This window comes from Tinamus guttatus, unplaced genomic scaffold (assembly GCF_059628265.1).
Source record: "Tinamus guttatus ecotype Peru unplaced genomic scaffold, ASM5962826v1 Tinamus_guttatus_pri_ptg000424l, whole genome shotgun sequence".
NCBI classification, from domain to species: domain Eukaryota; kingdom Metazoa; phylum Chordata; class Aves; order Tinamiformes; family Tinamidae; genus Tinamus; species Tinamus guttatus.
Genome location: NW_028288958.1, coordinates 151,787 through 166,698, shown reverse-complemented (window position 1 = coordinate 166,698; position 14,912 = coordinate 151,787). Strand labels below are relative to the sequence as shown.

At 54.2% G+C, this 14,912-nt stretch overlaps 1 protein-coding gene and 1 long non-coding RNA gene across 2 annotated transcripts; both read left to right on the top strand.

The window, feature by feature from the left end:
* The first annotated feature begins 3,638 nt into the window (after positions 1-3,638).
* LOC148593240 (uncharacterized) lies at positions 3,639-5,601 on the top strand. Its single transcript, XR_015913763.1, has 3 exons — positions 3,639-3,755; positions 4,324-4,446; positions 5,432-5,601. It is a non-coding gene; the product is annotated as an uncharacterized LOC148593240 (long non-coding RNA).
* Positions 5,602-9,859: 4,258 nt separating this feature from the next.
* LOC104569710 (CMP-N-acetylneuraminate-beta-galactosamide-alpha-2,3-sialyltransferase 2) lies at positions 9,860-13,226 on the top strand. Its single transcript, XM_010216697.2, has 6 exons — positions 9,860-10,121; positions 10,223-10,413; positions 10,927-11,106; positions 11,704-11,749; positions 12,147-12,266; positions 12,981-13,226. Exons 1-6 carry the CDS (start codon positions 9,870-9,872, stop codon positions 13,146-13,148), a joined length of 957 nt encoding a protein of 318 aa, XP_010214999.2. The 5' UTR covers positions 9,860-9,869; the 3' UTR covers positions 13,149-13,226.
* The last annotated feature ends 1,686 nt before the right edge of the window (positions 13,227-14,912 follow it).

Below are 14,912 nucleotides of genomic sequence, written 5' to 3'. Positions count from 1 at the left end.
GATCAGGCGCCAGGTCTGTCACTGTCGCGCAGCCCCAGGCAGCTCAGTGACCTGTGCTGGTGGTCCCAGCTGTCCTGCGATGGCAGTGCCACACTGCTATTGCATGTGGTCCCATGTGACAAGCGTGGCCTCTCGCCCAGTCGTGTAGTAGCACCATGTGTATCACTGCTGCCTCCCATTCTCATCACTGTGGAGTGGTCAAAGACTCTTGTTGATTGCCCTAGCCTTTCTCTCCTTCTGTATGCTCCCTTTTATGTGCAAATAAATACCTGTTTCTCAGATGGGTTCTTTGAAGAAAGAGCATCCTATGCGTCCTCAGAGCTGCTACCACCCACCTGCTCCTGCTCCCAAGCAACAGGCAGCAGGGACGGTGCCCCTGGGGAAGAGGCCAGACACCTTCATGTCACCCAGCCACCTCCATGGCCTGGACATGCCACCAGCCCCCTCCTACGCACCCCCCACCCCACCCCAGTGGGTAAGCCCAGGTAAGAGCATGACGTGGGAAGCTTGCATGGGCTGGCAGGGTCAGGGCCCGGAACCCCTGCGGCATTGCTCCGTCAGATCAGGATCATTTGGGCTGTAGATGATGATGTAGATGATGAGGCCACATCTGGAGTATTGTGTCCAGTTCTGGGCTCCGCAGTACAAGAGGGATGTGGAGCTGCTGGAGAGAGTCCAGCGCAGGGCTACAAGGATGATCAGGGGCCTGGAACATCTGCCCTATGAGGAGAGACTGAGGGAGCTGGGCCTGTTCAGCCTGGAGAAGAGAAGGCTGAGAGGGGACCTGATCAGTGTCTATAAGTACCTCAAGGGAGGCAGTGAGGAGGATGCTGCTGGCCTCCTTTCAGTGGTGGCCACTGAGAGAACTAGAGGAAATGGCCAGAAACTAAAGCATCAAAAGTTCCACAGAAACTTAAGGAAAAATTTCTTGACAGTGAGGGTGACAGAGCACTGGAACAGGCTGCCCAGAGAGGTTGTGGAGTCTCCTTCTCTGGGGATCTTCAAAACTCGCTTGGACGCAGTCCTGTGCCATGTGCTCTAGGTGACCCTGTGTGTGCAGGGGGTTGGACTAGATGACCTCTAGAGGTCACTTCCAACCTTAAGCATTCTGTGATTCTGTGATTCTATGTGTGAGGGGCTGTCCAGCACTCGCAGGGCGCAGTTCTGTTCTCTGCTCCCTGAGGGAGGAAGACTAGTTGGTGTTGGCTGGCTTTTCCCAGCATTGATCCCCATGTGGGTTTTGCAAACCAGTGTGGAATATGCTCATCTTCAAAACCCCTACACGTGTCTCTCAGGATAGACACCATATCCTCCTGAACATTCATAGCATCATTATGGTTGGAAAAGGCCTTCAAGATCAAGTCCAGCCTCAAGCCTTCAACACCATCCTGCTAAACCATGTCCCCATCTACACCTTTCTTGAACACTGCCAGGGATGGTGACTCCACCACTTCCCTGGGCAGCCTGTTCCAATGCTTGACTGCTCTTTCTGTGTATAAATTTTTCCTAATGTCTAACCTGAACTTCCCCTGCTGCAACTTGAGTCCATTTCCTCTTGTTGGATGGGTAGTTATTCAAGAGATCAAGCCCTGCCTCACTACAACCTCCTTTTGGGTAGTTGTAGAGAATGAGAAGGTCTCCCCTGAGTCTTCTCTTCTCCAGACTGAATAATCCATCTCCCTCAGCTGCTCCTTGACAGCTCTGTGCTCCAGCCCCTGCACCAGCTTCGCTGCCCTTCTTTGGACACACTTCAGCACCTCAATGTCTTTCTTGTAATGAGGGGCCCAAAAATGAACACAATATAAAGACACAGTTTGTAAACAGTATTGGAAACACAAAGCTACTAGAAGCAACAGCAATATTGCAGTGCTGGTCCTTAGCAAAATACCCTCCTGCTGTCCTTGCCCAGCCCTTCTTTGGTCAGTCCAGACATCCTGCTTTCCAGGAGAAAGTCCAAGATCCAAGTCCTTCCTGGCTTCTCTTAAACATGCCCCAGTCACATTTCCAACTTGATGCATTTCTCAAGTCAGGTCTGCAAGCAGAGAAATGAGTATAACTGTCAAAGTATCTGCTGGTTTCCGCCTGGATTTTTGCTTTGAGGAGCCTTGCTCAGTTTCAGCTTGCTTTTGACTCACAATTTGTTCCTGTGTTTAGCTCCCCAGGAGGCCCATCCATCCTTTCTTACCAGCACATCTGTCTTTACTGAGGAAACAAAAACTGGAAAGATCCCACCCCTGATTCTGAGCACCAAGCACAAGCGCACATCTTCTGAACCAGTGCCTTGGGTACCGCTTAGTCCTGAGCCGCCAAGTCAAGTCAACCTGACTTCAGGTAATGAAAAACCTGGATCAGGAAGAGCAAGGGAGGCTACTGTGCTTTGGGGATTGGCACTGCTGGTGAGACGGGCCCTTGAGCGGTCGCCATTTTATCACCTGCTCAGAACGGGGCAATCACCCATGCCAGGTCACGCTGGTTGTAGCTGTGTCTAGCTGAGCCTTGAAACCTCCTAAGGATGGAGCTCCAGGCCAAGGACAGGCTGGTGCTCTGGCTCAGCTGGCTCCCAACTCAGCTGCAGGGGAGGAGGGTTAGAGGCCAAAGCCAAAGTTCCCGTGTGCTCCAGTGGGAGCCGAGCAAGGGGTCGGGGCAGTGGGGGAGCGCTGAACTGGGCTTTTTGATATAGTCTAAAGCACCAGTTGGCAGCCTAGGATCTCTTCCATACATCTTTGGTTCATTTAGAGGCTGGATTTTTCCTGCCTGTGGGTTCTTTGGGAGAGAAGTTTCTCCAGAAGTCGGGGTGATTTTTCACTGTTGTTGCAAGGCCTTAGGGCCTGTAAGAACTCTTGCATGAGCTCTGGGTTGAGAGAGAGAAGTGTGAGGTAGCACTGGGCTGTGTGCCCACAGCTGAGACACAAGAGGAGCTCTCAGCATCCAGGAGGTTAGATGGGACCTAGCCTTTTCATGGGTCACAGGACTGTTGGAGATGCTGAATGTGGAGAGGCGAATGACCCTGTCCCAGTCTTTCAGACAGTGCATTTGTTTTGGGAGGTGCCCATGGCAGAGCGAGGCCCCCTCTCTGCAGGGTGGCAGGTTGGGGCTGAGGCAGTGGCTTTTCAATAAAAGGGCTGAGCATCATCAGGTGCAGCTCCGAGCATTTCTCACTGAGGGTCTGGCCTGCTAGAACCCCAAGGAGCCAAGCTGTCTCCTCCAGGGAATAACCGCCTCCCTGCAGAGCTCAGCCATGTGGGGAGTGCTGGAGACAGAGGGTGCCGAGCACTTGTCCCACAACAACGATCCCCTTCCCCTAGTGCTCGCAGCTCTCAGGGCACCTTGGAGCTGTCTCTCCAGCACAACCGCTTGTCTCATCCAAATCTACACTCTTATTCCTGCTGCTTCCTCACCACCTCCTCTTTCCCCGCTGCCCCTCTCTGCGCCTTTCCCAGGCCTTTTGCTCACTGCTTCCTTTCCAGCTCCCAGTCTGATGGGGGTGTTTGTTGGGCATGCTGTGCCATGAAGCAGGGCCATGCCCAGAGGTGGTGCCACAGTGGTGCTTGCTGTTGTTCATCCTGTGGTGAAAGGTGGGAGGTCATGACCAGTTTGCTTACATCTTAGGCACCCTGAAAACAACAGGCTCCTTTTGCATACCTGGTCCTGGGAAAGTGGGACAAGCCGGTCCACAGCAGTCTCTCCAGGAGCCAGATCTGTGTTCTGTGCATGCTGAGGAGTCTCCACCCCCTCTTCCTCGGAGGAGCAGTCTGGTAGGTGGTCAGCAGCCAGGGTCTGCTCGACTCAGTTCCTATGTTTGCCCAGATTTATCACCTCTGTCTGAAATGAGCTGGAGTCTGACCTAGTTAACTCTCTTCCTACCACTTCTCCCATGACCCTGCAGCACTGACAGGTCTTAGCTAAGTGATGGGAAGGCACAGACATGGCTAGGCCTTCCTAGTAAACGTTAGACCTGTGGAGATTGCTGTTATTTACTACTAGCTGAAATCCCTGCAGACTCTTTGGAGAAAAGACATGTGGATGAGTTCAGGTTGTGCTTTTGGACTTGGAGGAAGTATCTCTGTATGCACTGGCTTTGCCTCTCTGTGGCGCTGGTGACATCCTTCTGCCTGCTAACACTAGGATGCAAAGCCAGTTAGCGGGAGCTTGTTTGCGTTGCTTGGTGTCAGGGTTGGCTCAGCAGCACTCACTACGTTCAAGCAGAGCTGCTGCGAGGTGACCGGGGCCCTAGATCAAGGACCTTGTGATCAAGACACAGAAGGTATTTTGAATGAAGCTGGTGGCAGATTTGTCTTAATGATGTCCGTCTCCTGCTTGTAGAACAGACTGCTGCTCCGCAGGGTCCGAGCTCTCTATGATTGCACTGCTGACCGGGAAGATGAGCTGACTTTCCGTACAGGCGAGATCATTGTGGTGTCTGAAAAGGAGGACAGCAACTGGTGGGTGAGTGAACCTGCATGTGCGGAGTGGCTCTGGGATTTGCATCTGATTGTCTCCCCTCCCCATCCATCTCTTGCTTTGTCTCATACATGTTGCACCTCTCTGCCTTCCATCTTCTATCTTTCTTCTATCCTCTGGCACAAACTCCTAGCTGTACCTGGGCAACCTGCTCCCTGCGCAGACACTATGTTCCACTGTTTCCATCCTCCACAGTCTGGACAGATGCCGCTATATTTGCCTGCCATTGCTCACGGCCTGGCCTTTCTCCTCATGCATGGCAGTTTGCTTGCCCACCCCAGCCAGCCACCCTCTTCAGGGGCATTGGATACCATTCATCATCTATTTTTGGCTCTCTCCAAGGAAGGCGGGTCCTCAGCCCTGGCATTAACAGCTGCCGAGCTGCCAGGAGTGGTCTCAGTGCTGTGTGCAGGTGCAGCTTTCCCCCTCATCCTGTATGACTTTTCTCTCCACTCACTCCTCCGTTTCTTCCAGTAGCCACAGCATCCTGTTGGGCACTTGGATTCAGTCCTGTCAACCACTGCTCTGGCTTATTTCTGGTTATGATGCTCAAGGAGTTTTGCAATTGCTTTATTCATCTGTGGCTCCGAAGGGCAAGAATAACCTCTAAGGACTGAGCGTGCAGCAAACTAGACACCTGTCTCACTCAGATGGTGCAGAGAGGACCTCTAGTCCCGGCTTCTATCCTGCCCACCCTATATCAAAGTTGCATGCCGAACTGCCTTGCCAGACACTTATGGAAGAGTAACCGGCCACAGAGCTGGGGATCTCTGAAGATTTTCCTTTGTAGGACTATTGGACCCACCTTGATGGGGGCCTGACTCGCATGAGGCCAAGTGTTTGCCTGGATATTCCTGCCTGGAGGCAGGGCTATTTGAGCAACTAGATGGAGCTGTTTTCAGCTAGTTTCACTTGCCTTGCAAACCTTGTGCCGTATTCATGGCTTCTTTTCATTCTTTTCTCCCCACAGAAAGGGTGGATTGAAGGACAGCCTCATAGATGCGGTGTCTTCCCAGCTTCATTTGTTCATATCCTCAATGAATAGGAGCTGCTTCACGTGAGGAGGAAAGATCTCATCAGATGCATAAAATGCAGCTCTCCCACATGCTGTCTGCAGAGGGCTCCCGGGGATAAGAAAGGCAGGAGCACTGGCTTACTCCAACCTGCCTCCGTCTTGTCTGCTGCCCATGTGTCTGTTCTTCTCCGTGGCCTGCAATTCCAGGCTGTCACAAAAGATGCTTCTCTTGCCAGCAGTGCTGGCCAGGGCCCAGCACTCCACATAATGTCAATTTAAACGGTCCTAAGGCCTTAAGGACTTGCCTGTGTGTGTGATGGCTGCTAGCAAACTCTGAATAGCCAACAGGAGAGCTTGAAGCAAGCTGTGTGCTCCACAGCCATGTTCCAGGTCTCAGCCCAGCCATCACCACCACCTGAACCCATCCACATCCCCATGCAGGACACAGCCTTCCTAGACTCTGCTGTCACTTCTGTCACCTGCCTCCACATTCAGCTGCAAGGCAAAGAAACCCCCATTTCCTGCCTCACCGTGTCCGTGCTGCATGTCCTGCAGCGCTTCTCTGCTCTGATAGTACTAATGGAAACACAACGGAGCAGAGCCGTGCCACTGCCCTGCAGCCTGGCTTGCAACCCCCTGAGAAATACTCCTGGGGGGCAGCAGCCTCGCTGAGGACCGAGTGTGTTAGCAACTCCACACTGGGCAAATGCAAGCAAGTCCTGTGGAGTCAGCATCACGTAGCGTTTGTGCTGCTCTTCATTCTTCCCATCCAGGTTTCTGGACCCAGTGCTCCAGAAAATCTGCTCTGTAGCACCTCAGGGAAATGCTCCATCAGTGCCTAGACCTGGAGGACAGCTGGAGAGGCTCCCTGGGCCATCATTAATAAATATTAGCTGCTTAGTACTCTGTGCTTTGCAGGACTGTTCTAGTTTGTGTTTGCAGCCTCCTTTCTATTTGCCACTGTCTTTCACGCACCAAACCTCATCTCAGACATTAGAGTGAGCAGCCCACGAGGCACAACCTCCCTTCAGGATAGAACTACTCAGTTTGCTTGCATGGATTTTTTTTCCATGGGATGTAATTTTCCAGGTTTTGAATGACACCACATACTTCTTCTGACCATTTCAGAGTCAAAATCCAGTCAAAAAAAGCTGCCTGGGTGGTCAAGGCTCTCAAGATCCCCATGTCGCTGGTATTCCCCTCCGTAGAGTGAATTGTACCACCATGACATATTGCGAGGAGAGTCACACCAGGCAGTTTCTCCCATCTTCAGAGCGACATTTTTATGTTGAATTGCCTGACTGAAGAACTGGGAACTTCGTTATTTTTTTGTTCCTGTCATTGTGCTGGACTAGTTTTTTGTCTGCTCGGTGGCTTTTTTCCTGGGCAGGGACAGTTCTTGGTGCTGACACTGTCAGGACATAGAGCCGGGGTGGCCATGGGCTGGAGGGGCTGGCTGTGATGCAGAGGTGCTCCCTCCTGTCAGTGGGTGGCTGTGTCGGGCCTGCCTGTGGCTGGGTCTCAGCAATGCGTTGCAGACACCATATGGCTGTGCCAGCTTAGCTGGAGAACCCCTGTCCATGTGCTGTGGGACTCCTCTCTGCTGAGGTCTTGGGGCCAAAGCAAGTTTGAATGAGGGAAAGGTGCCAACAAGGATGGTCTAGGCTCTCTTTGGGACAGAGTGGTGTTTGCCAAAGACACCTGTGAGGTCCAGGCCTTGGCTGGAGTGTGGCTGTGCCTCAGCTGCCCGCAGCACCTGCAGCAAAGCGTGTCAGCACCCGCGAGGTGCCAGGCTGGGCCCTGCCCTGAGCCCTGCTCCAGGCCCTGAGGAGAAGGAAAGACGTCTGCTCCCCACGGAACACGGCCAGCCCTGCTCCTCACAGGACATGGCTGGCCCTGCTCCTGCTGCTCGCAGGATAGGGCCGGCCCTGCTCCTCACGGGACATGGCCGGCCCTGCTCCTCACGGAACATGGCCGGCTCTGCTCCTGCTCCTCGCAGGACACGGCCAGCCCTGCTCTTTAGTGCTGAGAGGCCCTGTGATGCGGGGGAGGGGGTTCAGGCCGTAGTCTCGGGCTGGGAGGAGGATGGGAAATGCCGGGGAGGGACAAGCACTGGGGCCAGCCTGGAGGCACAGATTTCCTCCTTGCCTCGGGGCAGCACTTCCTCTTCTTGCAGAGGCTCTTGTGTGTTCTGCGTGGTGGCAGCGCACAGATGTCGAGCCCTTCTTGCCCAGCCTGGAAGCGCCTCCTTCGCCCGGCCCTGCTCTGCGGCGCGTCCTCCGAGAAGGTGAGGACCATGAGGCAGCTCGGAGACTGCCTGCCCTGGGCTGGGGGTCCTGGGGGCCAGGGAGCTTGTGGCTGCGGCCCATGGCCACGAGGCTCCTGGCCCAAGGGCACCCTGTGAGCACATCTTGCTTGGGTGCCTCACTGTGGGGATGTGAGCAGCTCCTGCTTGGAGCAGGTTGGGTTCGGCGGGCACTGCTGGCAGTGATCATCCTATGGATGTGCCTGCCACGAGCAAGAGCTGGGCTGCCCCCTCGGTGCCGCAGGATGGGAGCAGAGGGCGAGATGGTCTTCCTTCTTGGGGCCCGTCCCGCTCCAGGCTGTGTCAGTCTAGGCGCTTGGTTCGCTCTCATGCCAGTCCATGCACCTCCTGATCCCTGTGGTGAGCAGACACCTCGCCCTGGTTTCAGGCAACTGGAAAAAGCTTCATGCAATATTCACTACACTGCCCTCGTCCCCCGGCTCTCGGCTTAATGGAACCGCCAGCGCTGGCGGTGCAGCTGCCAGCTGGCTCGCCCCCGTCTCCGCAGCTCTGGATTTAATAGACCTGGAGGCTCCTTAAGGACCCAAAACAGTCTTTTCCACTGGCTCTTCGCCTCATGGCTGACTCGACCAGCGCATGCTTTTTGCCTCCATGACATCAAAAGCTTGTGGTTGCCAGTGGAGGCTAAAAGATTGAGCCAGGAATCTGTGGCCACGAGCAAGAGAAGCGCAGGGGAGCTTCCGAGCCCTGCTCTCCACTGCTGCGCTGGGCCTGGGGGTGAGCGCTTTGCTGTGTGTGAGCGATTGCATTTCCGCTGTGCTTGTGGCTTTTTTCCGCTTCAACAAGAAGTGACACAGCCGGTTTTGAAAGGGCAGGTTGCCAGAGGGCAGGTTCCAGAGGGAGGGCTGGGACCGTTCAAACTGCTCCCATCTCCTTTTGCTGCTGCTGCTCTTTGCTCCAGTGCTGGGACCGCACGAAGTGGTGGCTTTGATAGTAGAGCGGGCATCTCCTGGGCCACTTTTGAGGGAAGCTGGTTGGATCCCGCAGCGAGCACAGCAGGTACGTCGTGCTGCAGAAGGTGCAGAAAATGATTAATGTGGAGAAAGGAACCTAACCCTTAACTGTGGGATCCCCTGGTGGACTCGGAGGGCTCTGTGAGCATTGGGTCTGCACTGGCCTCATGCCCAAAGGGGGTTTCAGCTTTGTGCCCTGTTCAGGTGGGTCCTGAGAGGAAAGGAGGAGACAAGGGGCTGGAGGAGAGGCCCAGCACTCCTATGAAGGACAAGAGGTATTTTCTATCCCGCAGCTTCTCAAATGCAGAGCTGAGGCCCAAACATGCTGTGGCCACGAGTTGCGAGCTGCTGCTGAACCCAGGGCAGCAGAGGTTCCGCTTGCTTCTCTCGGTCTCTCCTTGACCCCCTGGAACCAGCTCCTCGTTCAGCGCTCAACTGCAAAGGGCAGGCTGAGCACTTACGATCTCTGTGAGGCCAAGACAGCCCTTTTGCTTTCAACTTTATGTGAGGGTATTTGGGCCAGAGGCAGGGGAAGATCAATGCTTCACTCATACGTGTTTATTTAAGAAAAGTTGATGCATGTGCACTCACACAGAGCAAGTACCCCCTCTTGGTTCTCCACCCACATTAAGTGGCCACTGAACAGCAAAACCTCAGGGTTAGCAGGCACGAGCATGAGCATCCCAGGCTGAATGCTTAACCACTTGTTTGCAAAACATTTTTTTTTCCAATGTGCAGAGCTTAAAGTTTCAAAGTCAGAGAGTGGCTCCTTGCACAGCAAACATGATCAGTGGCACATATGATGCCAGCCATGGCAATTGGTTTTGGTTGTCCAAGTGTTTTAATCATCAGAGCAATAAAGCTGTTGAATGGTCTTGAAATGAAAATCTTAGTGGGATATTTCAGTTGCCTGCCAGCCAGAGCACAGCAGGGCCATAGGGTCATTTTGCTGTTTTTGAAAGAAAATTATTAGTATTTATAGAGGCTGGGATGGGAGGTTGGGGCTGTCACAGACCAGTATCCTAGCTGGGTCCTGGGGGGTTGAGCAGGAGGAAGGGGCCCTGCTCCTTCCTGCGGTGCCACCTGGAATGTCTTGCTGCAGGTGGCATGAGGGATGCTGTGCCGGAAGCGGGCACTCGTGGCCTTGTGCCTCGTGCTCTTTCTGTGGCGGTACTTCCGAGCCCCCATGGCCAGCATTGGCCTTTTCTTCTGGTCTCCGTTCCTCCTTGGAGCCCGCCTGGAGCCCCAGTGCGCTGTCAGCATCAACAGCTCGGCCTGGTTTAACGCTCGTTATGATGCAGCTGTGGGGCCACTGCTGACGGTGCGAACCCAGGACCTCTCCTCTGACGTTGTCCGGTGGTGGCTGGTGAGTGTTGAGCAGGAGTCGAACTGTCACTGCTCATGCTCCCACTGGGCAGCTCTGGGAAGGCTTGTGGGGCTGAGGCCAACCTGTCTCTGCCCCACCAGAAGCTGCAGGGCTCCCAGAGCAGAGCCCGGCTCCAGACCGCCATCCAGCACCTCTTCACTATCCTGCCATCCCCGACCAGCAGCACGTGGGCTCCAGCCCAGTGCCGGACTTGTGCTGTGGTGGGAAACTCGGGGTGGCTGAAAGGATCACGCCACGGGCCGCAGATTGACTCCCACGACTGGGTGCTGAGGTGAGTGTGCCCAGGGCACCTGGGCTGGCCCAGCCCAGGTCCTGCTCGGTCCCCTCTGGGAAACTGGCAGACCATGGCCAGCCCCAAGCCATGGCCAGCCCCATGAAAGCCTCGGCCCAGACCCAAACTCACTGTGTCCCCAAGCAAGGGGGTATATCCTTAATCTGGAGCATCCTTAATCTGGAGGGTACAGCCTTAATCTGAAGACCTCCAGCCCATTCTGATCCTGCAAGGGTGAGAAGAGGCCCAGCACATCACTCCTTGCAGGACCAGCTCTCTGGGTAATCAGGAGGGCCCATGTCCAGGTCTTGTCATGCTCCTTGCTTCCCTGATGACCAAGATGAAGTCAGATCCTAAGCACATACCAGACCCTGGTGGGCCTGGGCCTCCTTCCCTCACTTGCTAGCCAGGACAGACCCGTGTTCTTGTCCGTCAAGACCAGCACCTCAGGCTCCAAATGGTCCCGCATGGTGTGTGACTTCATTTTACGACTTCTCTTAACCCCTTCCCTAGGATGAACAGAGCAAAGATCACAGGCTTTGAGGTGGATGTCGGCATGAAAACAACCCATCACTTCATGTACCCAGAAAGCGCAGTGGATCTCTGGCCTGGTGTCCACCTCATCCTTGTCCCTTTTAAGCCACTGGACCTCAAGTGGATGGCCAGTGCCTTTTCCACAGGAGAACTTACACAGTGCGTAGCCTCCTGCCATCACGTGTGACCTGGGTCTCCAGGGGCAAGCAGGGGCATGTCACGTGCCAGATACAGTGGGCAGGGAGGCTCATTTGCCCTGGGAAAGCAGGTCGCTCTCTGGGCTCTATTATTCTGGCTGAAGGAAGGGCTCAGAGTCCCCTGGGAACAGGTCTGGCATCTCTGCCCTGTATTTGGTGTAAGCCAGGGCCAACCCTTCCCTGCAGGGCTCAGGTGGCCCACGGCTGATATGGAGGTTGTCCCAGCTGAGTGGGTGGGGGCTTGATGTGGGTCTTCTGATCTGGTTCCTTGGCTGGCTTGGATGTCCTTCCCTGCTGGTAAAGGGCATGAAGGGAGGGCGCTGCAGGGCTCTGTCATCCCTCAAACACTGCTGGAGCCTTCAGAACCCAGACCAGGTCATGACCACACTGTTGGGCAGGTTTGGCAGGTTGTGGGCTTGCCATGTGCCATGGAGCTGGTCATCATAGCAGTTCTCTAAAGACCATGCACCTCTGAAGGAAAGGTCCACAGGGAAGCTGCTTTCCTCTGATGATGGTGCAGGCTGGCCTCCTGCTCACCAATGTCCTGTCACTTTTTCAGCACATACATGAGAGTCAAACAGTTCATCAAAGCTGACAGAAGCAAGGTGAGAGCTGGATGGACTTCAGGGGAGCACCTCTACCTGCAGTCCTTGGTTGGGGCTTGGGCTGGCATGGGTGGGTGCCCAGTTGCACCATGCGCTGGAGCTGTTGAGGCAATGGGGAAGAAGGGGCTGGCGGCCACCAGTGAATTCACATGGCTGTAAGGTGGTGCACGCTAAAAGGAGCCTGCTGCCCCGGCCAGCACTGGGGCAGGCAGGGCTCCCTCAGCCAGAGGCTGGGCTGGGCCCTCGGGCAGGCAGCAGCTTGTGGGATGTGGAATAGAGGAGCCGGGAAGGCTGAGGTCTGCTCCGGCATCACCTGGGTGGTGGCAGGGGTTGGCTGTCCTGTTTGTAGCACCATGGCAAACTAACTGCTGGGGCTGTGCTCTGCTGCCCTGCCCAGGTGCGGGTGCTGAGCCCGGCTTTCCTCAAATACATCCATGACAACTGGATGCAGCACCATGGGAAGTACCCCTCCACGGGCTTCACTGCGCTGCTCTTCGCTTTGCACTCCTGCCAGCAGGTGAGTGCAGCCAGGGCGCAGCTGTGTCACCGCCATGTGCTGCCCTGTGGCCTCGTGGGCTCTGTAAGGTGCTTTGGGCTCAGCCTTGCGCCCTCTGCAGGTACAAAGCACAGAAGGGAGTGTTTCTAGTCTCTGCTCACGCCGGGGCTAACATCAAGACAGGTTGCTCAGGGGTTTGTTCAGCCAAATTTTGGCAAATCCTACAAGCCCCTGTGGCCACAGCCCTCCTCCTGTTGGTGCCCACATACGTTACCGACAGGTGAATGCTGCTGCGTGGGGTAACAACACTATGCAAAGAGAAACGCCCTGCAGGCAGCACAGCTGCTGAGTTCTCCACCCCATGTCTCCAGCGGTGGCGGGAGGTAGCCACCACAATAGGCTGTGAGCTGAGCTTTCTCCTGTCTCCCCCAGTGCGGCAACCCTGCAGGAGGGCTGGGATGTTCCTCCGAGGAGCTGCTGCCCCTGCTGCCTCACTCGTTTCCCCCAAAATCTGCACCAAACTCGCAGCTCCCTCCTGACCAGCTGGGGCTGGGAGCAACCCCATCACGGGTAAAGGCTCCAGGGCCTTGCGCTTTGTGCCAAGCGATCACTTCGCCCACTCCAGCCCCAGCAGACCAGAAGCTGCACAAAACAAGATTTGGTAAAGGGCAGGTCCTGCTGTGCCTTGCGGATGGTGTGCCCATTTCACGGCTGTTCTTGTTGATGTGCGTGCAGGTGTCTGTGTTTGGCTTTGGAGCAGATCCCCAAGGGAATTGGCATCACTACTGGGAAGAAAACCGCTACTCAGGAGCCTTCCGCCGGACAAAGGTCCATGACGCTGATATTGAATTCAGCCTCATCAAGAAACTTGCAGCTGAAGGCAGGATTTTTTTCTACGAATGACCTATTCCCAAGAAACTAAAGCCAGGGTGGTAGCACCAGACCTGGCAGACACCTGCTGGCAGCTGCACCAGCCCCTTCACTCGCCTCTCCCGCCGGTGCTGCCACCACAGCCCTCAGCCCTGTGCCGGGTTGTTGCAGCTAGGAGGGCCTGGGGACACGACGGAGGCTGCGAGCTGCCCTGCATGGCCCTTCGCATGGCTCCACGTGACAACCTGTGGCAACTCCCAAAACCAGCTCTGCCCCCAGCCCACTGCCCGCGCCCTGTGGGTGACGGGGCCGGAGCTTCCACCCCCAGCGACGTTGGGGGAGGTTTCAGGCCGGTTCACCAGGCAGGCAGAGGGAGGGGCAGTTTCGGTTCCTGTTTTTCTGTAACCAGGGAAGTACTTTTAAACAATAACAAGGAACAGTAAGAGAGGAAAAATCAAGCGTGCAGAAGTGGGAGGATGGCAGAATTACTGTTGAAAGCATCTTAGGCTGAATAAATTTGGAAACTTGGTGTGAACCAAGCCCTTGTTAATGTTCATTTTATTCACTCCTGCTCTTTCTGTTTGGAAAAGGCAGTATGATCTGCCTCAGGCCCAGTCAGTACAAAGGGATTCCACACCATGGAGCCCCAAAGGAGTTTTTCTGCTCAGAGCAAGGCAGGTTTACCTGACAGCTCTGCCATTCTCACGAGGAGTAGAGAGGAAGGGAGCTGCTTTCCGGGCAATGCTCTTTTGCAAACACTGATCCCCTCCACAAAAACCACTCGCAAAAGGTGCCTGGCTGACACATCAGATGGCACCTTCTGCCTTTGCCCGCAAAATTCAAGAAAACAGCCTTTCCGCTGTGCTCTGAGCAACCTGCCTGCCATGGGACGACCCGGACAGCCACGATCCCATTCTCTCAGGGGGATGGAATTACCACGGCAGCAGCTTGCAGCTTCCTGCTTTAAATTGCAAACGTGAAATGTCCTTGAACCACACCGAGCTTTTCGCCACACACATTAGCAACTTACATCTTTCAGGCAGTCTATTAAATTCCCCAGATCTCTTTCTTACTTAAAAGCTCCCATCTTGTAAGTTAAAAAAAAAAAAAAATCCCTATTACTCCCTGTATGAACTATTCCATCTCATTTCTGCCTCTTCAGGTAGAATCTTCATGGCTGGATGAGTTTTCTGTTTCCCCTTTAAGGCTCTGTGAGCACTTCATACGGAAAAAAATAAGTAAGATTAAGCTGCCCTTTGCCTGCTCTGGGAATTTCCTTTCGCAACAGCCAGCCCTCGCTTCCTTCTTATCCAGTTCTTCTCCAGAGCTTGCAATTCTTGTGCTTATCCTTCCGTCCTTCCTTTCTTTTCTCCAAGTGCTGAGTGGCCTTCAGTGTCACGATGGAAACTGCCGAACTGCGGGTGAAACCCTCAGTACATTATTCCCATGATCTTCACAATGTTTGTTATTCTTGAAAATTTAATTATAAAGCTGGGTTCTCTGCTGTGTGACAAAGGGCTGGAACTGTTCGGACAACTTCTTGCTCCTTACAATAGACACTAAATGCTTTCCTCAAACCGGAGTAGTCAGGATCACCTGGTGGATTTATTAAACACCCTTTTTGCAAAAGTACTTTTTATAAACACTTTCTTTCCTTTGTTCTAGGAGATAAGTCAATCTCTTTACCCACAACTCAAATTGCTTCTCTCTCTGCTTGAAAACTTGTATACTTGCTGTTTTGAAGATAAATTCAAACAATTAAACAAATACTACTTTCAAATTACTTTCAAATTAAGT